The sequence below is a fragment of the Oreochromis aureus genome, linkage group 1 (assembly GCF_013358895.1).
Source record: "Oreochromis aureus strain Israel breed Guangdong linkage group 1, ZZ_aureus, whole genome shotgun sequence".
Lineage (NCBI taxonomy): Eukaryota > Metazoa > Chordata > Actinopteri > Cichliformes > Cichlidae > Oreochromis > Oreochromis aureus.
In genome coordinates, this window is record NC_052942.1 from 41,151,978 (window position 1) to 41,177,142 (window position 25,165).

General features: G+C 48.6%; 2 protein-coding genes across 6 annotated transcripts; one reads left to right on the forward strand and one right to left on the reverse strand.

The window, feature by feature from the left end:
• Window positions 1-2: 2 nt before the first annotated feature.
• Window positions 3-8,647, reverse strand: zgc:162297 (uncharacterized protein LOC555865 homolog). 4 transcript variants are annotated; one of them, XM_039614215.1, is made up of 8 exons: window positions 7,053-7,800; window positions 6,666-6,829; window positions 5,872-5,954; window positions 5,628-5,808; window positions 5,390-5,540; window positions 2,998-3,125; window positions 977-1,028; window positions 39-226 (listed from the first exon to the last, which is right to left on the reverse strand). In XM_039614215.1, the coding sequence occupies exons 1-8, from the start codon at window positions 7,229-7,231 to the stop codon at window positions 172-174; spliced, it is 993 nt and encodes a 330-aa protein (XP_039470149.1). In that variant the 5' UTR covers window positions 7,232-7,800; the 3' UTR covers window positions 39-171. The 4 variants fall into 4 exon arrangements, with proteins under 4 accessions (XP_031608938.1, XP_039470143.1, XP_039470152.1 ...); XM_031753078.2 differs by lacking the exons at window positions 977-1,028; window positions 7,053-7,800 and adding an exon at window positions 7,810-8,048 and having other exon boundaries at window positions 3-226; XM_039614209.1 differs by lacking the exon at window positions 977-1,028 and having other exon boundaries at window positions 3-226.
• On the forward strand, window positions 8,088-17,078 carry ccne1 (cyclin E1). 2 transcript variants are annotated; one of them, XM_039614203.1, is made up of 12 exons: window positions 8,088-8,157; window positions 9,411-9,461; window positions 9,627-9,714; window positions 10,267-10,329; window positions 10,446-10,612; window positions 10,749-10,884; window positions 11,113-11,259; window positions 11,349-11,444; window positions 12,528-12,662; window positions 12,812-12,923; window positions 13,009-13,166; window positions 16,160-17,078. In XM_039614203.1, the coding sequence occupies exons 2-12, from the start codon at window positions 9,448-9,450 to the stop codon at window positions 16,328-16,330; spliced, it is 1,287 nt and encodes a 428-aa protein (XP_039470137.1). In that variant the 5' UTR covers window positions 8,088-8,157; window positions 9,411-9,447; the 3' UTR covers window positions 16,331-17,078. The 2 variants fall into 2 exon arrangements, with proteins under 2 accessions (XP_039470137.1, XP_031608936.1); XM_031753076.2 differs by lacking the exon at window positions 8,088-8,157 and adding an exon at window positions 8,599-8,941.
• Window positions 17,079-25,165: the final 8,087 nt, after the last annotated feature.

Consider the following 25,165-nt stretch of genomic DNA (forward strand, 5'->3'; position numbering starts at 1 on the left):
GCTGCGATCTGCGTGTCTTTATCGTGGCGGCTCGTTCACTGGCGGAGCTTCCGGATTTTTCCCATGAACCTCTTCACCCGCTGCAGGTCCACCTCGTTGGCCCAGTGCCCGCCCAGCTTAAAGTGGGAGCCCACGATCATCGCATTTGCATCCAGGTAGCGTTCAACATTGTCATAGGTCACTCCTGAGCCAATCAGCACGGGGATTCCCACAGACCGGGAAACGTCTGGAAAAACAGAGAAAAAAAACACTTGAATGAATTTCTATTTAAGAACACGTCAGTTAACGGAGAGTCGAAAGCTTTTTTTCCCACCATCCAGCAGCACACGAACGCATCTCAACCGTCCAGACTTAAAAACCCTGAAGTCCACCTGAGACTGTGAGGAACGAGGTTTAGAATTTGAATGAAATCATTTACATTTCATTTAAAACTCTGAATATTACAAAGGAATCTAGTAGATCGCTACTAAACGCACTGCAGGCTGGACTCATCGCACAGAGGGCTGCTGTGGTTTGGGATTGCTGTTTGAATTATTGGTGCTACTTCCTGCCTCTGTTGATATCTGACCCACCCTGATAAGTCTCACCTGGTCACACCTGTTCCCACTCTGATGATCCTTCTATTCCCTGACACAGTCCGAGTGTTTTCCTGGCTTCATGTTGGGACTCTGTTCTGGATTTTGGACCTGGTCTTTGCGCCCTGTCTCTGATACGTTTGCCTCGTTTACTGTCAGCTGTTTGAACCTTGGGTTAAATCACTGCTAACTAAAACGCAGCCATTGCTAGCACGTGTGGTTTGTTTATCTCGACTGCAGCAGCCTCTGCTATATAAACATCATCACTGAGCGCTAACACCTTGGAGCTCAAAGGTATCTGATTGCATGCTGTGCAGGACCTTTGGGTCGGTGCAGGACAGTGTGTGTGCAAACAGGCTCACTGCATGCATATTCTCTGGCTTCATAATGACTTTGCTCACCTGAGGTGTGCCCTCTCTGACCTGTCAGAGTCTCCTGTCTGTGCCGGCAGTCCTGTGTGTGGTAGATATAACACTGACATACATTAGAATGTGACTCTCCAAAACTTGATTCTGTTCATCTGGACGTAGCGTTTTGTGGGAGAAACGTTTCGTCACTCATCCAAGTGACTTCTTCAGTCTCGGCTGACTGCAGGTTTCCCCAATCTTATAAACAGTACATTTGCATAATGACTGAAACCAGCCCACTGAAGGAACAATGGGCTGGGCAAAGATTAGAATGTGACAGACAGAATATAAAATACGCTTCAGACGCCTTCATCACCTGCAGAGCTGCACTCAGTGAACCTCCACTCACACATGTGACCTGCTGAATGTGTCTGAACATGACCAGCCCGTGTGTGTGTGTGTGTGTGTGTGTGTGTGCAGCAGTGGCATGTACGGCACTCAGACTGTTTACAGGGTTGAGTGTCCGGCTGCTATAAATATCCTGGACCCCAGCGCTGCTGCGAGGACGCGGTGCAGAGCTCAGACTCAGTAACCTGAGCTGATGCAAACCTTACTGACTGAATACTGCAGGATTTATGGTCCTGTGCATGAAGCTACATGAAGACTGAACACTGCGTGTAGCTTGAATGCTGATTGGTTAAAAGTTTTAAACAGGAAAGGGAACTACAGATGAGCTCACCGTGAGAAAGAGGAAGCACAAAAACATGGCACTCAGCAGGTATCAGTAACACCTGAGGGCAGGTATAGCTCTGTGTTTATCTCAGTGACTGTAGGCGGAGCCATGACTTTCATTTCTAAGCTTTCAATAGGAAATGGACCGGTTCTTTTCTACTCTGATCACTTAAAGACACAGAGTGGATTTATCTCCCACACACAGCTCAGGTGGGCATGACCCCCTGCTGTGAGTGTGACATTTAAAATTCAGACTCTTTGGGCGCCGGTTTAGCTCAGTGGCCAGAGCGGCCGCCCGGATTCGAGTCCGACCCGCGGCCCTCTCTCCCTCCGGTTTCCTGTCAGTCTTCACTGTAACTATTTAATAAAGCCAGAGAAAGATTCAGATTTGAGCTGCTGAACAAACACTTCTCTGATAAGCAGTGAGGAGAAAATGTATCCAGTCCTGCTGCTGATAGAGGTGAGGGGGACCTCTTCTGGACAAACGGGGTAAAAGCAGGAGGACCTGGGGTGAGGGGGCGGGACTTTCCTCTTCTGTATGGAGTCAATCTAGAGCCACAAATATTAGCTTAAAAAAATGTCTGATATGTTGTGAAATACTGTTCTGAGAATAAAGTGAAGCGTGCTTCCACCCACACAACACAGCTGATGAAGTCACACCTCAACCCTGCAGGGCCAATCAGCTGTTTCTGTGCTGCATGCAGGTGAATCCTCTCTGCAGCTCTATCAGGAGTTACATGACCTGAGATTTTAACTTTAGATTTAAATTTTAATGTTAAAATAATCAGATCGTTAATCTCAGCAGTGACGAGAAGCTGCTTCATATTCTACACTGCAAAAACTTAAAATCTTACCAAGTATATTTGTCTGATTTCTAGTCAAAATAATCTCATCACACTTAAAATAAGACACAGTCAGCTACAAAGTAACATTTCAGTAAGATATAGGAACTTGTTTTTAGACACTTTCCCTTGTTTCATTGGGAGATTTTTTCCCACTTATTCCAAGCAAAAATATCTTGTATTAACTGAAAAAATCTGCCAATGAAACAAGGGAAAGTGTCTAAAAACAAGTTCCTGTATCTTACTGAAATGTTACTTTGTAGCTGACTGTGTCTTATTTTAAGTGTGATGAGATTATTTTGACTAGAAATCAGACAAATATACTTGGTTCAACATTACAAGATTGGTACAAGTTTTAGAGTTTTTGCAGTGTAGGATTCTGATTTTAGATGATAAGGTAATAAAATGCAGTGAGTCACAGTCTGTCTTTATCACAGTGACGAGTGTCAGGCTAACATCTGGACAGCGTGTGTGTGTGTGTGTGTGTGGCAGGGGCGGGACCTCGGAGCTCCTCGGGGTCGGCCTGCAGTCCTGTGGCTGCTCCTGTGATGATGATGCCATCTGAGAGGAAGAACTCAGCAGCACGTGCCGTCTCTGCGACGCTCACATCTGATGTCAGGGCGTGCGAGCTGGAAACACAAACACACACACACAGACACAGAGACATGTGTGGATGTTACACACTGGAGATGATAAATGGTTTGCACTGTAATAAAAATCAAACCTTGTGTGAGGTGTGTGAAAGTTTCATGAGTTGCTGCTCAGTGGGGTGGATGCTCCTCCCACAGCAGCAGGTGAGCTGCCCTTCAGTGTGACTGCAGTTGTCACCAGAAGGACACCACAGGGGACCATCAACACGATAGCCGCAGGTCCAGGCAACATCCAGGACGGCTTCTAAGAGCTCGGCAAGGAGCTGACACACATTTCAACACCTCTCTTGCCCAGGCTGGGCCCATTAATGTCCCAGTGCCTAAAAGCTCAGCTATGAAAGGCATGAATGACTATTGGCCTCTCATCCTGATTCAAAGTACCTGGAACGGCTGGTTTTGAGGAGTCAGGTGACATCAGTGTGGATCCACAGGATTACGTGTACAGGAAGAACCGGTCTGTGGATGATGTCACCGTGTCCTCAGCCATGTGAGGCTGCTCTTTCTGGACTTTAGTTCTGCATTTAGTAAAATCCTTCCATCCATGTGCAACTGGGTGCTGGACCTCTGACAAACGGGCCACTGTCTGTGAACATACACGGCGTCCTATCCTCCACCATCACACTTAACACCGGCTCTCTGCAGGGGGGTGTACTGACTCTCTGCAAAGATTTTGGGCAATTGTATCCTGAAGTTTGCAGACAACACGGTTGTTGTTGGTCTGATCTCCAACAACCATGAGTCTGTGCGCAGGACGGAGGTGGAGGACAAGGTGGAGGAGGACACCTCACATGTCTCCTTCCCTCCTTATTAGAGGAGAAGCTGTGGAGCAGCTGACCACAGTCAAACACCTGAGTCTGCACATGGCCCACAGGTACACCAGCGTTATGAGGAGGCTGATGCAGGCTGGCCTCGGTGTGCTGTGCCGACTTCCTTCAGTGACCGCGTGGTGGAGAGCGCCCTGACTGCTTGTATGATTGTCAGCTATGTAACTGATCTGAGGCCGACAAAGAGTGGGGAGATCTGCCAGAAACATCACTAACATCACTCCCCTTCTTTAAAAGACAGATGCAGAATCAGAGCATTGAACCCCTCCCACCTCCCACCACGGTCTGTGCCTTACGCATCCTCCCCAGACCTGCGTACACTAACCTGGGCAGGTACGCTGGTCCCTTGGTTTATTGCTCCTCATAACGATCATCTTAATCAGTCTTCGTTTGGTCCCTCATTTAGAGCCAATATGGCTTGGGGGACCCCCCGGAATCACTGGGACACACAATCCGCATTCTTAGAGTTTGTCTATTTATCCATCCATCCATTCGCTTCTGCTTTTCAGGGTCGCGGGGGGCGCTGGAGCCTATCCCAGCTGTCATAGGGCGAGAGGCGGGGTACACCCTGGACAGGTCGCCAGTCTGTCGCAGGGCCAACACACAGGGACAGACAACCATTCACACCTAGTGACAATTTCGATTATCCAATTAACCCATCCCCACAAGCTGCATGTCTTTGGACGGTGGGAGGAAGCCGGAGTACCCGGAGGGAACCCACACAAACACGGGGAGAACATGCAAACTCCACCCAGAAAGACCCCGGCCTGATGGTGGAATTGAACTCAGGACCTTCTTGCTGTGCGGCAACAGTGCTAACCACCGTGCCACCGTGCTGCCTACAGAGTTTGTCTATTTATAATACATGAACAATTCAAAGGAGGCAAATTAATAATGTAAATTCACAGCAGAAGAAAATCCTAAAAACGTTTCCAGGTGGGTCGTCAGCTCTGTGCTGACCCACTGAACACTCCAGTGTCCTCCGGTCCGATAACCCTGTCCTGAGCTGCTTCTCCTGCAGGACTCAAACCCGGCTGCGTGGCTTCTAGAACGTTCTGCTTGTTGCTTTAAACTCATATTTTCTCATCAAAAGAAAAGAGTTAAACATTTACTCTCAGGCGGACTTTGAGGATGGAAGTGAAGGATTTTCCTCTGAAACCTTTGACCTTTGATCTGAAAGTGAAAAATTCGCCTCAGACAGTCTGATAAAGACAAACTCTGATGTTTAATAAATGAAGCCGATCACTAACATACAAAACCTCTGCTGACACTGTGAACTTTGACCCTGTCAGTGTGAACGTGGGTTCATACTGTAGCTCTGTATGAACCTCTGCAGCTGTACTCAGGAAGTGTTTTCACATCTTCTTGCATCACTGAGTACTTCATTCTTTACTATAACTGCACAGCAGGTGACCTCACCTGTGCTTCTTCTTGATGTCGGTGAAGATCTGCACGTGCTCAGCTCCGATCTGTTTGCGGTACCGCAGTAAGTCCCCAGCGCCGGCGTTCAGGAGGCCTTCGTCTGCCACGTGAGCAAAGACGAAGCCCTCAGCCCTGATGAAGTCCAGGCCTGGAAGCACACAGCGCCGTCACCGTGCTGATCACACGTCCTGCATCTTTCCAAACACATCAACATGAACTGAACGAACAACTGAACCTGAGGCCAGAGCCACAGCCAGAGCCTGCTGATTGGCTGCAGTCAGGATCTGCGCTCCTATCGGCAGGGACGGACAGGCGGCCCTAACGCTGCAGCAGACGGCGGTCATGCAGGCGCTCACCTCGGGGCCCACGCTCAGAGAGTACGGCACATCGTGCATGTTTTCAACGATCAGTCCATCCTGAAAGACGGATTGAGCTTGCCTGTGCAGCTGCAGAGCTTGAGCAAACAACGCCAAACGTACAACCCCTGCGTCTCTGTAGATCGCAGCCTCCCGGCACGCCGCCTCGCTGATTTCAGACATTTTCAAAGAGCCCAGTGGGCTACCTGAGGAAGAGGAGGAGCCTGTTATATAAGGTCTCAAACAACGTTAAGCACAAACCGATGTGCACATCATGCAACCCCTGCGTGATGTTTTTCTCTGTCCTACTCAAAGTCACGGTTGGTAACAGTTCACCTGGACGAACAACAACCGGTCATTTTGCTATTATTTATTTAACACTAAACCAAAATGCAGAAGCAGTGTGTGAGAAACTATCAGGTGCTTCTAATCAATGCAGGTTGACATTGATGTACCCTTATTGTGTATTTTGTTGCGCAATCCCAAAATATTCCTACGTGTATCTTACAGACCTCAGTTAGAAGTTAAGGTTGATGGTACTGCTGTGTGTCTCAGCCTGCAAAAGCCTGATCTCGACTCCTGGTTAAATAAAGTTTAATTGCCCCGTCACACTGCGACCACACACCGGTGTGTGAGGCTGAAATGTTACACGTCTGACTTAATCAAGTTAATGTCTGAGTGCAGCGTACGCAGGAAAATGTGGCTCACATATCAGCTCAATCTGAGCCAATCAGAACGTGCGATGTTGTCTTAACGTGATGACGTGCAGGCCCACACGAAGCTGAACCCCAGGTCACCCTGAAATCTGCACCCGTGTGATCACATTTTGCAAACTTCTGTGCTCTTACTGACCTCCCCCTGCCACGACCAAACACTTCACCTGAACCTGGAGGACGCCGACAGGTGGACTCTGTTACCTGGCAACGCTTTCACGTGAATCATTCCAATAACGATGGATTTTAGACGCCCAAACAGCTCCAAAAACTTCATCCTTCCCTTTCTGTGCAGACGCAGCAGAATGAAACCTTTTTGTGTCGTTCTCAGGAGGGGGTCATGTGACTGACCAAAGGTCGACTTAGTTCTGTTCACCAAACAAAAAGAGTATTTCAGCTTCACCGAAGATAAGAACACACTTTCATCTCTGGAACAAGTTTGTTTCTGAATAAAAGAAGTTTCCTGGCTGTAAGTCAGGGCCAGCAGACCGACCTCAGCACAAGGACGTGTTTCATCTATTTAACTTTTACACTCTCTGAGGAAGCCGAAGTTTAACCATTAGTTTTCCATTAATGTTTGTCTGCACTCACCTGGGTCTGGGTTTCCTCTCAGATTCACCTTCCTCCACTCTCACCCACTTATTCAAAGTCCTGTTCTTCATATAGCAGCAAACCTCGAAGCTCCGTGCTGACTGCAGGAAACTCAAAGCAGTCGTTCTGCACCTGGCAGCTCCATCACCCTCCCTCCTCACATGCTCAGACCATCTCATCCTCTCTGACTCTCAGCTGCTCCTCTGATGGACGCCTCCTTCTCACTCCCAGTGAACGTCTTAACATCTTCAGCTCGGCCTCCGCCGTCTCCAAACCGTCCCAGCAGAGCTCACTGCTGTCTTTGAACCTTCCCTGTCTCTCGTGCTGCTACCCTTCTGTCATGAATCACCCCTGACATTCGTCTCCACCCGCTCCACCCTGCCTGCACACTCTTTTTCACTTCTCTAGTGCACTGTTCATTGCTTTGGGTCCACACCAAGCCTTCTTGTCCTCCTTCCTTTGTCCAGAGGATACTCCAAACACTTTCCCTGCAGTTTCCCTCAACTTTACTTTCCCACTCTGTGCAGCATCCTTCCTTCCTTCACACTTCCTCTTCTTGATGTCCAAAGTCACCCTGCAGTCGACCATCCGATGCTGCCCAGCTACATCCTCCCTCATGCCACCTCACAGTCTCATATCTCGCTCAGATCACACCTTCTGTACCTTCCTCCAACCCCCTACCTGACCTCCACCCTGTGGGGCGTACACACTGACAGCCTTCAACCTCATACTGGTGATCTTGCTTGTTACTCCTCACCTCCACAGCACTGCTCACGCTCCTCCTTCAGGATTCCTCCTGCTCCATTTCTCCTCCTGTGATCAGAGCTGTCTTTAAATCACGAGGAAGCCTCGGTGCTTCCCCCAGCTCACACGGATCATCGTGGAAGTCTCCACTGTCCTGACATGTGCTGCTGTTACGGGTCATGTCTCAGCAGCAGCAGGAAGTATGGTACTGATGTGACGTCATTACATTTCCTGTACAAGCTGGTTATTAAAACCAAGGATGACCTAATGAATGATCATATTCAGCCTGCAGCAGCAACCCGTGTGAGGACGCTGTGGTGTGATCGCGTGACCAACAATCACAGATTTGCTGACGTCAAAGGTTGGTTCGCCTCCTTCCGCCACTTTATCAGATTTAACGGTGAGTTTAGGAGCCCGGGGAGGAGGCCGGAGGCGGCTGAGCGGGTCACTCCGCTGCGGTCGGAGGCGGGGCGAGTACGGCGGCCCGCAGTGGACATGTGCGAGGCGATACGCTTCATTTTCCCGCTGAATCACAGCCTGGTCCCGGTGACAGACACTGAAGGCAACGTGCACGCACCCGCTCGCTCACCTGCTACGTCATTCTGCCCGCTTTGCGTTGTTTTCCGCGTTTTTCTGCGCCGCTTTTGCCTTTGTTTACATCTGACACACAGCCACGCGGTGCCGGAGCGCTTCCGGTCTGCGAAGATCCGCCCCTCGCAGCTGTCAGCGCGGCACTCACGCCCCCATTTTTACCGGCAAAACTAAAAACTCACCTTCATTTCCTTCACGCTCGCGACCAACCGCGCAGACTTCAGCCAGCATACCTGCCGCGTGCCCTGCACAGGTGAGCGGCTGAGGTGACGCAGCTCAGTGCGGCTGTAAAGCGGCGCAGAGGGTGGAGATTTAGCGCCAACTGGAATCTACGCCTCCTGACGTGGAGCTCATCTGCGCTTTGCGAGGCGCCAGCTCGGAGCAGTTAGCCCGGCCTAAGCTCAGAATCCCGGGCACCGCGAGCAGGAGAGAAGCCGAGGAGAGGCGGACACACTTGGAGAACCCGAGGGGACCTGAGGGGAACCCGCTGCGGGGTTAAACCTTCTTTTGGAGCTCTCAGCGGAGCAGGGTGAACTTCAAGGGAGGAACTTGAGGTGAGTTTCTGGAGCTGGATAAAAGTTTGCGTGAGTGGAATTGGGGCTTGATTGCGTGCAGCGTGATGTGACCCGGGCTCCCACGTTAAACCCCCACGGTCTCCGGTGTGGACGTGGACAGCCCCCAGTGGTTCGGCTCTTTGTTGGCCCGCTCCGTGTCCGCATCAGGCGGCCATGATGTGCAGCCGGACTCGGTAAAATATCGCTGTTTTCGGTTAACCGAGCCCCGTGGCCGCCTCAGACCGACCCTGCTCGGTGTGGCGTGGATGTCGGGGCAGTTTCCCGGGTCTCTGAGGTCCGGTGGGGGGGCTTTGGGGGCACTTTAAAGCGGCTTGCTGCCCCGCTCTCCGCGCCAGACTGAGCCGGGCTTTGTCGGGAGGAAGGCGGCTCGGAGTGGGGGTTGGGGCCGCTGTAAGTCGCACTTTTACGACTGTTTAAGTCTAAATTTCAAGTCGTTTGTCGTCCCCAGGTTTGCTCCCACGGACGCTTCCACGGCCCCGACTATAATGAGAGGAACACGGTGAGTTTGGCCCACGCAGGAAGAGCCGCCAGGAGCTTTAGCCTCACTGGCTAACTAGCCTGTTGTTTCTGGACCGTGTGAGAGTTTACCCGTGCTAACCCGGGTTTGTTCGGCTGACATGGACATGGCATCGCTAACAGCTGCTGTTTGCTCTGCTTGTTTCAGGGAAGACACAGAAGCGAAGAGTGCTCCTGCCGAGGCCCCCAAACACACCACAGTCCGACTGAGGAAGAGGAAGGCAGATGTTGCTATTGTGAGTGTCCTGAAAGGCTGGCTGAGGCTCCAGCAGGGCCACAAACACACACACACACACACACTGCTGGGGTGGGTTATTAATGTGTTTTGTCACAAAGAGGGTCACGCAGGGTTCCAACAATGTTAGACATCATATTAGAGAGCAACAGTGAGGAGGAAGAACTCAGTTTTGACAGGAAGTGACCTGACACAGAAGTAGTGTGCAGTCATCTGAGAGGAGATGGTGAACAGCACACAGAGGTTTGTGACATGTGCACCCAAGATGAGCTCAGTGCATCATGGGAATTGTTTTGATGAATGAAACTCTCGTTCAGGCACAGCGCGTCTTTAAGCTCAGGCTTTTGTAACTGCAGCCCATGGCGCCGCTGACAGGTGGATGGTTAGAGGTCAGCTGATTCAGCCCTAACTTGTTAGCTTTGTCAGGAAGAAGGTTTGAAGGTTGATCACCTGAAACCAAGCACGGTCCACAGGAGGGATGCCTCGAAATAACAAAAGCATGAAAACAATAACTCCAGGGTTCCTTAAATCACCTTTTCTGTTTGTTCCTCAGGTTTTACCGGATCTGGATGAGGAGGTAGCAGAGATGACGAAGAAGAAGCAGCGCGAGTGTGAGGTGGGTCTAATTACCTGCAGCGACACCACGCCCACATTCACGTTTAGATCTCGGAGGCGTGTGTTCCTCCTCATCCACTCTTCCTCGACTCTAACCGAGCTCTTCCTGTCTTCCAGCCGGGCTGGAGTCCTGCAGCTGATCGCGCGAGTCCGCAGAGGTGGATCCCCACGCCTGATCAGGAGGAGCACCCGCCCGTCCCCCTGGTCAATGCCAGCTTTCCTCATTACAGCTTCCACAGCACGTGTGTGACGCCCGTGCACCACGCGCCACTGCCCGCGCTCTGGTGAGTGGCGCCGATGGCTGCTCAGCCCTCGGCGTTATATCGTAGATTTGGAGGATCGGGGGTGGGGGTGTTTTCCTTTAATCTGTCACCTGTACCTGTGCCGTGTCAGTGATCTGTTTGACTCTGTGTCTGTCAGCTGGGCCAGTAAGGATGCCGTGTGGAACAACATGCTGGAGAAAGACAAGACCTACACCAGAGACGTCCACATGATGGACAAACATCCACACCTGCAGCCCAAGATGAGGGCCATCCTCCTGGACTGGCTCATGGAGGTCAGTACTGAGTCTGTGAACCTCCAGCACGACCTGATCTCAGGTGTGTCTGTACGTGAGCTTTACGCTAACCTTTAGCTTCAGGCTGCAGGTTTTACTGTGGACGATCTACGGCAGACCCAGCTCGGCACATCCTGGAAATCATTCATCTGTGGATAAAGCGTAAAGATGCAGTCAGTCACTTTAATGTACTCAACGTGTGTGTCTGTGTCTGTGTGTTTCTCTCAGGTGAGCGAGGTCTATAAGCTGCACAGGGAGACGTACCACCTCGCTCAGGACTACTTTGATCGCTTCATGGCCACCCAGAGAAACGTCCTCAAATCCACGCTGCAGCTCATCGGCATCACCTGCCTGTTCATCGCCGCCAAAGTCGAGGTAGGGAGGGCGAAGCTCTTCTGTACTGTGCGGGTGCATCTATGCGGTGTGTCTGCTGCATTTCTTATCTTTAAATGTTTCTCTCCAAGGAGATGTATCCTCCTAAAGTCCACCAGTTTGCCTACGTGACAGACGAGGCCTGCACAGAAGACGAGATTCTCAGCATGGAGATCATCATCATGAAGGTAAAACGCACGACCTGCCTCGGCCTTAACCGACCTCTGAACACACGCAGGCTGTAGTCAGAATGTCACACCTGTGTCCTCACCTGTGAGAAACGGCCTCTGTGACATCATCAGGTTTCCTTTGGTTTCTCAGCTGAAGACCAGGTGACCTTCTTTGGTCAGTTTAATTTAGCTTTATTTATGCAGCGTCAAAGGTGCTTTATGCTGTTGGGTAAAGAACTACAGAGAAACCCCAACAATCAGACGATCCTCTATGAGCGAGCACTTGGTGACAGCAGGAAGGAGAAACTCCCTTTTAACAGGAAGAACCAGGCTCAGGGAGGGGCGGGGCCATCTGAGCGGTTTAATGATGCTCATTAATAGTCATGTGTTTTTAAAAAAAAAAAAAAAAAAATTGATTTTATCTTGAATAAAGTGATCTTGATTCATTAAATCCTAAATGGAGTTTAAATATAAATTTATTTTGCCAGAAACGACAGAACCTCAGGTTAAAGCTCACAGAACTATTTCAACAACCAGCAAACCGCTAAAGACGTAAACACAGAGCGTGGATCGTTCACCCGACGACACGGGCACGCCGTCGGGGCTGAAAGTCGACATCTCACAGATTCTGAAGCTGCAGTTTCGTCACTCTGACCAAAATCGACTGAACCAGCAGCAAAAGAAGATCAAACTATGCTTCACGTTTGATAAACATCGACATTGATTCCCTCTGACTTTGGCTGCTTTACTTCATCACGATAAAACCTCACTTCCTGCACCTCTCTCTCTCTTGCTCTCTCGCGCTCTCCCCCCCTCTCTCTCTGAGACCAGTTTACCATCAAATCTCTGTTTTCTGCTTTATTCGCTGGCTCGTTATGCACCAGTCTACCGTTGTGTGTAGCGCTGCCGGTTGCTGACAGTAAAGCGAGTGCTAGTTCAAACGGTCACCTTCAGACCGGTGGTTGGTCAAAGGTCAGGTTTAGAGTCATTTCGTTACAGGAAGTGATGTCATTCTGTCATTGCAGCCCTTAAACCTGCGTCAGATGCGAGTGTGGGAGTGTTGCGTGTCTCTAACGTGGACTCGTCTTCTCTCTAACGCAGGAGCTGAAGTGGAGCCTGAGCCCGCAGACTCCCGTGTCCTGGCTCAATGTTTACATGCAGGTGGCTTACCTGAAAGACACGGACGAGCTCCTCCTCCCCAGATACCCGCAGGCCACCTTCACGCACATCGCAGAGGTACGCCGTCTGTTACCATAAATGAATTCTGACGTTTGTGCCGATGTGCTCGGAGATGAGCGTCTCTCACTGAGGTGGGACTCGTTCCCGCGCTGCTGTCTGACAGTCTGTCTCCTGCCGAGTGTCTCTGATGGTGCGTCTGCTTTCAGTTGTTGGACCTGTGCATGCTGGACGTGCGCTGCCTCGAGTTTTCCAACGGCGTTCTCGCCGCTTCGGCACTGTTTCACTTCTCGTCCCTGGAGCTGGTGGAGAACGTGTCAGGTAAAAATCATTTTCCACCTTTCCTGTTTGTCCCTGCTGGTGTGACTCCACCCCGACTCATCTCCTCCTCCTTCTGTCCGTGCAGCTCTGAAGAGGGTGGAGGTGGAGGAGTGCGTGAGGTGGATGGTGCCGTTTGCGATGGCGCTGCGAGAGGTCGGCAGTTCGCCGATGAAAACATTCCCGGGAATCTCCGCGGATGACATGCACAACATCCAGACACACGCCCCCTACATGACCTGGCTGGTAGGTCCAACATAAGTTTGACCCTCCGGGGTCCAGAAACAATCGGCTGTTTTTGACTATTTCACCTTTAAAACGGTTTCTCGCTTTGTTTGGTTTCGTTCTTTCAGCACAACCTCGTGTCTGAATTTACTGTTATTTTTTCATTTTGACACACCGTATTAACACAGCTGATCTGAAATCAGACAAACATAAAATCAGAGTAGAAAAATTTTATTTTTTACTGTAACAAACACAAACATGTTTAAAGAATCATTTTCATAACTTTAAATGCAAATAGAAATGGTACATTTTAAAAAACTATGCACAAGTTTTGCAAACAAAGTTATTTGTAGCTGTTCACCTAAAACTGCAGCCAAGGTGTTTTTTATAACCATTTCAAACTATTTACAGAACAATCAGCTGTTCTACTTAAAATAAGAGTCACACAAATTATTTGTACTTCTCCAAAAAATAGTTTGTGTCCACTATAAGACCGAGGAGCACATCGCAGCCTGATACCTGCAGGCTGACAGCAGCAGGTGTGTCAGGACAGCGTTTACACTGCAATCTGCCTTTGGCGGCTCTTTGGCAGCAGCTGTGACGTTCAGCAGTCGCCTCATTATTGTGACACACAACAAAACTATCCTCTACTGGAGATGGCACCATACCACTGTCTCCTGTCTGATACTGATATCGTACATTTGGATATCTGCCGATACCGATATGAATCCGATATAGTCTATTTTATAATCAATGAAACTGTTTTCTTGCTGCATTTTGTATAAGTTCATACTAAAATTTTAAAAAACAAAACGCTAAATGTGTTCTGTTATACTTGTTTGCAAAAAATACACTGCAGCCAAAATATTTGGCAGTTCAGACATTTGTTTAAACTTTTAGCAAAACTTTAAATCTGAGTATTTAAAGTTATATTCAAAAAGTCATTTTAGATGCAATTTTATGCAGATTTCAAAAACTCTTCAGTTCTGGAAATATTCAACAGCTTAAAAAATGGAGCCTTTTATTGTTAAAGCTGAACATAAACAGACATCCAGAGTGGAAAACAGTGCAAATAAATGTAAACGCGCTTCATGACGCTCAGCTGTGATCAGGATGGATGTCAGCCGTTTCTGTCGCTTTAACCTGAGGCTGAATTTTGTGTCATTTCTATACAAAAGTTAACAAAAATATGAAAAAAGTGTTTTTCGTATTTTTTTTTTTTTTTGAACCATGAAATGTTTTAGCCACGCGCCGTGCCAGCAGACGCTGGGCTCTCCAAATCACGGACACACAATATCCCACGTTCTTGATTTTTAGTTCACAAACACTTATAACGACGAACTCCTCCTGAAGCTTTGGAGCTTTTAGCTCTTTATGCAGCAAACTTACAGGATAAAAATAATTATCAGTCGTTTGTTAAAATAACCCCGTCTGACGTGAGAACAATAAATATATAATTTTCTGTTGTAACCCTCAAACTGAATGCTAATGTAACAACACTCATTTTTCACTTTTTCACAAAACTAAAACATCACTACTTCCACGTCTAATTGTCTGTAATGGAGGCGGAGTAAACGAGATCCCCACTCCGTGCCCGGCGGGTGCTCGCGGCGCAGGGGGAGCGGGGTCTGTCGGGGATGCCTACCTTGGCACAACACCTGGTTTGGCAGCACGTAGCGCGGCTCCAGATGCTTTCAGTGTGAACTCCAGACCACCGACATGTCCGGCACACAACAGCCGCTCGTGACGCGCACTGCTCCGACGTGCTGAGGTCACTACCTGGGTTGCGCCATGTCGCAGCTTTTGTGATATTTAAAGGATCGGATTACCTTATTTTTAATTTCTCCCCGATATCCGATCCAGTAATTTCGGTCAGGATCGGACCGATGCTGTATATCGGATCGGTCCACCCCTGTCCACGACACGACACGCTGACTTTAGACTCCAAACGCGCTCGACGTCACACATCTCTCACATCTCAAAACTCTCTCGCTCTCCACCCTCTTCCTAAACAACCAAATGCCATGTTGCCGTATCATTGTTTGATTGGTCGACGTGGCACATTTTTCCACCAATAGGAAAGGGGAGAGTGCTTGCTAGTTCTGTCCTTAGAAAACACAGTTTTTACCTTTTCTTCCTGCTGTAAATACCACAGCTTCATTCAGGAAAAAACATCACGTGTAATTTTTATCATAACTCTGGTTTTACGTGGCCCGTCGACATAGTGTAAGGACTTGTCTATAGATTGAAGTCCGCACTTTTAACACAAGTTAAAACGGAGAGTCGTCTTAAATTGGTCATGTGATTAGGACACGCCGGCGTGTCCGTTGACCCCAAAGCGTTAATATCAGAACCGAAGCAGAAATTCAGACAGAAACAAACGATAAAAGAGAAGTTGGGGTAGAAAACGACCTGAGGGGAGCGGGTGACGACCTGAGGGGAGCGGGTGACGACCTCTGGAAGCAGAACATTAAAACTTCATCACAGCTGAAAAACGATAAAGGTCTCATCCCAGCTCCTTTCAGGCGTGACGAGGGATTGAGGTGAAACGCGCTGCCACCTCTGGTTAAACGAGCTCTAAGACCTGGAAGTTTCCGTGAAACCGCTTAAAGCAGAAGAACTCTTAAATAAACTCGCGTCAGGTCAAACTGATGCAGCAACGCCCTCGAAGCAAAACAAGTAAAACTCCTCTGTTCACACTTCCTGTTTCCAGCCCCGTCGCCGCGGCGATGACCGATAGGCACTTTTATGGTTGAAAAAAGCGACATTTAAGTTTTTGTTTGAACATTTAAAGACAGGATCCAGAAAACTGCTCAGCTCGGCTGATTCTGGATCGTTTCCGTTTCCTCCTGAGAACCGAGGAAAACTTTCAGTCTGTTTTTCCAACATGGGTTGGAGCGAGGACCGGCCGCTTCATGGCGGTCAGGTTAAAGGTTGAGCGGTAAAGGATGTAGTGAAAGTGAAAAAGGTCCAAACGTGTGATTTTTCACACGCGTGTTCCTGTTGTGTTACAGGAAAAGGCGTACTCCTACCAGGAGGTGGAGCTGCAGCGTCACGGCGGCTGCCCCGTCCCCTCGGGCGTCCTGACTCCGCCCCTGAGCAGCGAGAAGACAGACGAGCCGGATCGAGGCGAGGCCACCGTGGTTAAGATCAGAGCCAGCATGGAGTCTCCGCCCCCCCAGTAGCAGAGCGCTGCTGACGCCGGCGGGACGGGAAAGCTCGGCGTGTTGGATTTGAGTTTCAGCTGAGATTAAATTTTTAATTCCAGGGAGGGGAAACAGTATTTTGTGCTTTCAGGGAGCTTCTCAGAGCCTCTGTGGGCGCTGCCGATGGCAGCGAGGCGACGCTCCGGTCTGAGCGCGAGCAGAGGAGACTTTGTTTTCATGCTTTTTATTAGCGGTGCTGCTGAACGCTCGCATCAAGTCCAACCACGCCTTTATTTTCTATGCAGAGGCCAAACTGAGGAGACCTTTAGGGTGTGTGTGTGTGTGTGTGTGTGTGTGTGTGTGTGTGTGTGTGTGTGTGTGTGTGTGTGTGTGTGTGTGTGTGTGTGTGTGTGTGTGTGTAAATAAATTAGTGGCCTCATTTGCCCACAAACTATTTCTAGGGTCGTGTTTGGCTCTACGTGCTGCTATAAAGTGGGCTGAGCATGATGGGAACACTGTGTGTGTGTGTGTGTGTGTGTGCGTGTGTGTGTGTGCGTGTGCATGTGCGTGCGCCTTTTTAATGGGCCCAGTGTGGCCATGTTCTGCTTGGGGACCGGTAGCTTGGCTACCTTGATGGACAGGTGAACCAGCCGGGCTTCAGAAGCTAAATGTTGATTGTACTGAACTTTGAACTTTGACCTTTTTAATCCCAAAAATCTCTCTACATGATTTTTGTTTTTTAATGAAATGCTGCTACATGTTTTCCAATAAAGGTTTTTAAGCTCTTTGACGTGATGAGTGTGAGATGGACGAGCTCAGGCTGTGCTCCACTAGGTGGCACTGTGACGCCGTCACACGCTGATAGAAAAGAAACGGGAACTCGAAGAGCATCTCTAGCACTCAAACACGAGTTCACTGCATTCAAACAGGAGATGATATGTTGGGATAACACAGTGGTAGTGATGCTGACAAAAAGACAGCAGCTCGAACTAAAGATGTTCAGATGTTCATTGGCAGTGAGACAGGATCAGAAATGAGTCCATCAGAGGGACAGCTCAGAGGCTGAGGGGGTCTGAGTGTGTGCAGAGGAGGGAGGGTGGGGGATGAAGAGGAAGAGCTCAGAGGACAGATGTAGCGAAGGAGGACATGCAGAGGGCTGGTGTGACAGAGGAGGATGCTGGGATAGGAGGAGGTGGAGGTAGATGATCCACTGTGGAGCTGAAAGAAGTTAAAGCAGTGAGTGTTACACAGCAGAAGACTCTGGTTAAGACATCTGTTTCTCACATGCGGACCATGAAGCTCACTCTGAACTTTGTACATCCTTCAGGAATCACAGTGATCCACAATAAACCTTTCAGTGGAGTTATGTTGAAAAACTAGTTCATGCATTCATTACTTCCAGGCTGGACTACTGTAATTCTTTATTATCAGGAAGTCCTAAAAACTCCCTGAAAAGTCTTCAGTTAATCCAAAATGCTGCAGCAAGAGTCCTGACAGGGACTAGAAAGAGAGAGCAGATTTCTCCTGTTTTGGCTTCCCTTCATTGGCTTCCTGTTAAATCCAGAATCCAAAATCCTGCTCCTCACATACAAGGTCTTAAATAATCAGGCCCCATCTTATCTTAATGACCTTGTAGTACCATATCACCCTATTAGAGCACTTCGCTCTCACACTGCAGGCCTACTTGTTGTTCCTAGAGTATTTAAAAGTAGAATGGGAGGCAGAGCCTTCAGTTTTCAGGCCCCTCTTCTGTGGAACCAGCTTCCAGTTTGGATTCAGGAGACAGACACTATCTCTGACCTCTGACCTCTGTTTCTCTCACATTGCTGACAGTTTGATGTGAGTTGTGCTGATTTTGGATTTAATTTGAAGCTCAGACTGTCCAGAACACAAACACGTGACTCTGATCTTCAGAGGTGACTCCCAGAATGCACCTGCAGGCACAGGTAAAGTCACCTGAACCTCACTCTTTACAGCTGGGTGGAGAAACTCGTGCTGTTCTTTGAACTCTGGATTTGAAACACACGCATGAACCAGCAGATTAAAGCAGAGCAGAGAGCGTGCCGGTCCGGTCCCAGAGGTTCTCCTGCAGAGACTGATGAAAGCGCTCTGTGAGCCTCGATGAGGACGGTAGCTCAGCTTTATCAGACCAAGGGTTCGCTGACACCGCTGCTTTATTAAAGTTTGTTTAAACCAGGATTATCCAACTCCAGGCCTCGAGGGCCGGTGTCCTGTAGTTTTTAGATGTGTCCTTGATCCAACACAGCTGATTTAAATGGTTAACATACCTCCTCAACATGTCTTGAAGTTCTCCAGAGGCCTGGTAATGAACTAATCATTTGATTCAGGTGTGTAGACCCAGGGTGAGATCTCAAACCTGCAGGATACCAGCCCTCGAGGCCTGGAGTTGGGGACCCCTGGTTTAAACTATTTTAAAAGGTGTTTTTTTTTTTTTTCTCAGAGTGCAGGAGGCTAACAGCTACAGCCAAACACCTCAAATCTGAGCCGCCAGTTTGGACTGTTAATCAAAAACGCTTCACTGCGGTGTGATGTCACCGATTAGCTGCTGCTGCACCAACACCACCTCCGACTTCCAGGAGAGTCTGAATTTTCCCACCCAGGAATTCATCTAATCCTGACCCCACAGGAAGGCACGCTCACTCCTTCAGGATTGTCTTTTAGTGAGGAGTGGGTTTGTTTCAGACTCTCGAGGATAAAAAGGCCTGACCGCTGGTTAGTCTCATTATGTGACGAAGGAGCTGTGGATCTGCTCGTCTGGTTTCATGTCTTCACACAGGTGACCTCAGATCGACTTGTAGTTTAAACCTGCTTAATAAAAACTGCTCTGATAGACAGATCCATGAAAATAGCTCAGTGCTCTCTGTCACTGTTTTAATCAAACTCTATCAGGTTCCCTTGGAGTCCCAGAGTCAGTGAGCCGCTCAGAATCAGGTGATGTTTTTGTATTTATAGGTTTGTGAAACCAGTTTGGGTGGACTGGAGTTTTGCTGTTTCTTCACTGTTTCTAAAGTGGAGATCTGCTGAAGAAAAAAAGAAGCAGCTCTAGATCCGGATCGGGGGGGGTCAGGATCCACGTCAGGATCCATGTCGGGCTTCTGGTGAAGCAGCGTGGTGGATGCAGGCCTCCGGGCTCCTGGTGGGGGTGGAGGGGTGGTGTTTCCTCTCTGTGTGAAGTGATGTTTGCTCGAGCTGAGCGGCGTCAGAACCAGGCCAGACCTCCCTCAGGGCCGTGCCACCGCCCCATGTAAACAACTTGCTCCAGTGTATGTTAGCAGACACTTTGATGTTAGCAGCTCTCTCACTTTCTCTTCTCTTACTCTTAAATATTTCATTCATCGTATTCATGTCGCCTGGAACGGCTGCAGTCTCTCTCAGGCACCGCTTTGGGTAACGCAGACTTTTAGCTCACAGACTCTCAGTGAGTCCACTAAAGTTTGTCGGGTCTGCAGAAGCTTTGAGGGCCCGAGGAGGTGCTGGACAGGCTCAGCGGCTCCTGATGGTTTAGCTGGGATTGTACCTCCCTCTGGTGGACACTCACGATAACTACAGTTTACCTCAGTTTACCTGTGCAGGACTTAAATCCACTGATGTTGTTATTGTTACTGAAGCAGGGTTTCCTTGTTGAGCTCAGTGTTCATCACCTGTCTGTATATTAAAGGTGACCTGTTCTGCTCATTACACATCTATATTTCACTCTTGACTCAAATCCCTCCTTGTCTGATCCCGCCTCAGTGCAGCCCTTTAATTCATCCTCTCTTTGAAATACTCCGTTTTAACGTCAGTTCTCTCCTGATTGGCTGCCCCTCAGTAACAGAAGATCTCTTTAAGACAGAGACTCCAGCATGATCTTAAATGGGCGGGACCACTAAGAGCTGTTGCCCAATAACCTTGGGATAAAATCACCTCCTTCATTTAGTGTGAAGAAGCTTAAATATGTTACATTTAATAAACCATGCGATTATAAAACCGATGAGCAGTCTCAGATATCTCAAGAAAAATAAGTCTCAGTTTCTCCGTGTGAATGCTGAGTAAATCGGCTCCTTGGACTTAACCGCCTTGCTTGTGTATAAGCGCAGTGGTGTGATGCCTTTCAGTCCGACAGTAAAACGGACACAGACCTGTGGTTCAGGTGATACAGACGATAATGATGCAGAATAGAGTGGAAAGTGCCACATCATGTTTGTGTATTTAAAGTTTGGTCTTGTATGTTGTGCGTTATCTCTTAAAACTTAGTGGAGAAAAAAAGATGTGAACTGAAAACATTTACACTCATTTGCATTTAATTTTATACACATTTTAAAACGTGATGCATAAAATGTAAAAGTTTTAATTCTAATAAATGACAAACTAAGCCATTTTATTTCCATTTTATTTTCCATAAACAAGTTTGGAAACTATTTTTGCTGCAAACTGAAATGTAAAATAAAACATGTTTTTTATTATTTGTTACAAAAATTCATATTAAAAACTCAAAATATATATTTTATTTCCATAAACATATGTTCATTTTTTCTTTAAAAAAACCCTGAAAACATTTAAATAAAAAATAAAGTTTTATTTGATTAATTTTTATGCGTTCAAAAAAATGTCAATACAAAAAAAAATAATCAAAATCAAAAAAGAACAAGTTTACTGCTCCATCATCTGACCTGCAACCGACGACACCACAAAACGACGCAGAATCGATCCTCTCGGCTCTGTTTCTGCAAATGTTATTAAAATATATCCGACCCTTTATTGGCCAAGGAAACATATTTAATGACGTCAATGGACATCAAAATTGGCCTCACCATGACTCACCGTGAGATTATCCGGTCTTTAAGTCTGATGTCATTAGCCTTTTCGGGTCCAAATTCCGCTTCAGGCATACTTGCCAACCTTGACACCTCAGAATTAGGGAGACATTCAAAAGTGCTGTTGGCGGAGTAGTGTATATATATATGTGTGTGTGTATATATATATATATATATATATATATATGTGTGTGTGTATATATATATATATATAAAAAAAAACAAAACACCCAGCACGCCCCTGCGGGCGGTTTATCCTTCAAGCTCGGGTCCTCTACCAGAGGCCTGGGAGCTTGAGGGTCCTGCGCAGTATCTTAGCTGTTCCCAGGACTGCGCTCTTCTGGACAGAGATCTCCGATGTCGTTCCCGGGATCTGCTGGAGCCACTCGCCTAGCTTGGGAGTCACCGCACCTAGTGCTCCGATTACCACGGGGACCACCGTTACCTTCACCCTCCACATCCTCTCGAGCTCTTCTCTGAGCCCTTGGTATTTCTCCAGCTTCTCGTGTTCCTTCTTCCTGATATTGCTGTCATTCGAACCGCTACATCGATCACTACGGCCGCCTTCTTCTGTTTGTCTACCACCATTATGTCCGGTTGGTTAGCCACCACCATTTTGTCCGTCTGCATCTGGAAGTCCCACAGGATCTTAGCTCGGTCATTCTCCACCACCCTTGGGGGCGTCTCCCATTTTGACCCTTGAACTTCCAGGCCATACTCGGCACAGATGTTCCTGTACACTATGCCGGCCACTTGGTTATGGCGTTCCATGTATGCCCTGCCTGCTAGCATCTTGCACCCTGCTGTTATGTGCTGGATTGTCTCTGGGGCATCTTTACACAGCCTGCACCTGGGGTCTTGCCTGGTGTGATAGACCCCAGCCTCTATGGATCTTGTGCTCAGAGCTTGTTCCTGTGCTGCCATGATTAGTGCCTCTGTGCTATCTTTCAGTCCAGCTTTGTCCAGCCACTGGTAGGATTTCTGGATATCAGCCACCTCCTCTATCTGCCGGTGGTACATACCGCAGGGGCCTGTCCTTCCATGATGGTTCCTCGTCTCCCTCCTCTTTCTTGGGTTTCTGCTGCCTGAGGTATTCACTGAGCACTCGGTCAGTTGGAGCCATCTTCCCAATGTATTCTTGGATGTTTGTTGTCTCATCCTGGACTGTGGTGCTGACACTCACCAGTCCCCGGCCCCCTTCCTTCCGCTTAGCGTACAGCCTCAGGGTGCTGGACTTGGGGTGAAACCCTCCATGCATGATCAGGAGCTTTCTTGTCTTTATGTCAGTGGCTTCTATCTCCTCCTTTGGCCAACTTATTATACCAGCTGGGTACCTGATCACGGGCAGGGCGTAGGTGTTGATAGCCCGGATCTTGTTCTTACCGTTCAGCTGACTCCTCAGGACTTGCCTGACCCTCTGCAGGTACTTGGTGGTTGCAGCTCTCTTAGCTGCCTCTTCATGGTTCCCATTCGCCTGCGGGATCCCCAGGTACTTGTAACTGTCCTCTATGTCTGCAATGTTGCCTTCCGGTAGCTCGATCCCCTCAGTTCTGACTACCTTCCCTCTCTTTGTTATCATCCGACTACACTTCTCCAGCCCGAATGACATCCCGATGTCATTGCTGTATATCCTGGTAGTGTGGATCAGTGAATCGATGTCTCGTTCACTCTTGGCATACAGCTTGATGTCATCCATGTACAGGAGGTGGCTGACAACCGCTCCGTTCTGTAGTCGGTATCCGTAGCCAGTCTTGTTAATGATCTCACTGAGTGGGTTCAGGCCTATGCAGAACAGCAGTGGGGACAGAGCATCTCCTTGGTAGATCCCGCACTTGATGGTGACTTGTGCTATGGGCTGGGAGTTGGCCTCTAGTGTTGTATGCCACATCCCCATTGAGTTCCTGATGAAGGCTCTTAGGGTCCTGTTGATCTTGTACAATTCTAGGCATTCCAGTATCCAGCTGTGGGGCATTGAGTCATAGGCCTTCTTGTAATCAATCCAGGCAGTGCACAGGTTGGTCAGCCTGGTCTTGCAGTCTCGGCTGACTGTTCTGTCTACCAGTAGCTGGTGTTTTGTGCCTCTCGTATTCTTGCCAATCCCTTTCTGTGCCCCGCTCATGTATTGACCCATGTGCCTGTTCAGCTTAGCCGATATGCCTTACAGGAGCTTCCATGTAGTACTGAGGCAGGTTATTGGATGGGACCGGTCCCTTCTTGGGGTCCTTGGGGATCAGGACCGTCCGACCTTCGGTTAGCCATTCCGGGTGTCTCTCGTCAACTAGCAGCTGGTTCATTTGTGCTGCCAGACGCTCGAGGAGTGCAGTCAGCTTCTTCAGTCAGTAGGCGTGAACCATGTCGGGCCCTGGTGCTGTCCAACTCTTCATACTAGAGGCCCTTGCTTGGATGTCTGCCACCGTGACGGTTACTGGACCCTGTTCAGGGAGGTTGCTATGGTCTGCCCTCAGATCCACTAGCCACTGAGCATTGCCGTTATGGGTTGCGTCCTTCTCCCATATGCTCTTCCAGTATTGCTCCGTCTCCAGCCTTGGTGGTGCTGTTCTCTTATTGTTCCCTTGCCACTGAGAGTACACCTTTGCTGGATCTGTGGAGAACAGCTGGTTTATTCTCCTGCCTTCTATCTCTCTGGTGTACCTCCTCAAACAGCTGGCCAAGGCTGTGAGTCTTTGCTTGGCAGTTTCCAAGGCCTCAGGTATGGACAGCTTGCTGTATTTTTAATGCACCTTCTTTGTCGCACCTTTCTGCAACTCCGTTAGTTGGCTAGCCTCCCTCCGTGCTACTTTGTTTGATCTTGCCCTCTAGCCTCCTTCTCCATGGAGGGTACTGATCCTTGTGGCTGTTCAACTTATAGCCAAGCATCTCACTGATCACTGCTGCCGTAGTGTAGATCAGCTTGTTAGTCTCGGTAAGCGTGGCTGTAGGTATCATCCGTAGTGCTGCATTAACATCATCTAGCAGACCTTCTGAGGGTACTTCACGTTATCTTGGTAACCGGCTACGGGGGATCCAGGTTTCAAGCTTGGCCATGATCCTATCTTTCAGGTCAGTTCCTCTCGCACTCAACGATCCTTCTCCTATCGCACTTGGGGCTTTGAACCCAATCTCGGGTGGGGGTGATGTAGGGCTGGGCGATATGACCCAAAATTCATATCTCGATATTTTTTAGGTGGAAGGCGATATAAGATATATATCTCGATATTTTTTTTTAAGCCATAAAGTAAGAACAAAAAGAGAGTTCTTAGTCAAAGCTGTGTCCCAGATGTCACACAGGCACTTTTATTAACATACAGCGTAGATGTACATGAAAAAATTACTCAAAAATAAATTATGAGCATTTATTAAATAATAATGCTCCATAAATAAAAGAAAGTGGTGCTTCAAGGCCACCACCATCGTCCCCGTGCCCAAAAAGTCTTCTGTGTCCTGTCTCAACGACTACCGTCCTGTTGCACTTACACCCACCATCATGAAGTGCTTCGAGCGGCTCGTCATGAGACACATCAAGACCCTGCTGCCCCCCTCACTGGACCCACTGCAATTTGCGTACCGCCATAACCGCTCAACGGACGAGGCAATCTCCACTGCACTCCATCTTGCCCTCACGCACTTGGACAAGAAGGACACACACGTTCGAATGCTGTACATAGATTTCAGCTCAGCATTCAACACGATCATCCCCCAACAGCTGATCGGAAAGCTGAGCCTGTTGGGCCTTAACACCTCCCTCTGCAATTGGATCCTGGACTTTCTGACCGGAAGGCCTCAGACAGTACGGATCGGGAACTGCACCTCCAGCACCACCACACTGAGCACTGGGGCCCCACAAGGCTGTGTGCTCAGTCCTCTGCTGTTCACACTGCTGACTCATGACTGTGTAGAAACACACAGTTCAAATCACATCATTAAGTTCGCTGATGACACGACCGTGGTGGGTCTCATTAGCAAGAACAACGAGTCAGCGTACAGAGAGGAAGTGCAGAGGCTAACGGACTGGTGTAAAGACAACAACCTGTCTCTGAATGTTGACAAGACAAAAGAGATG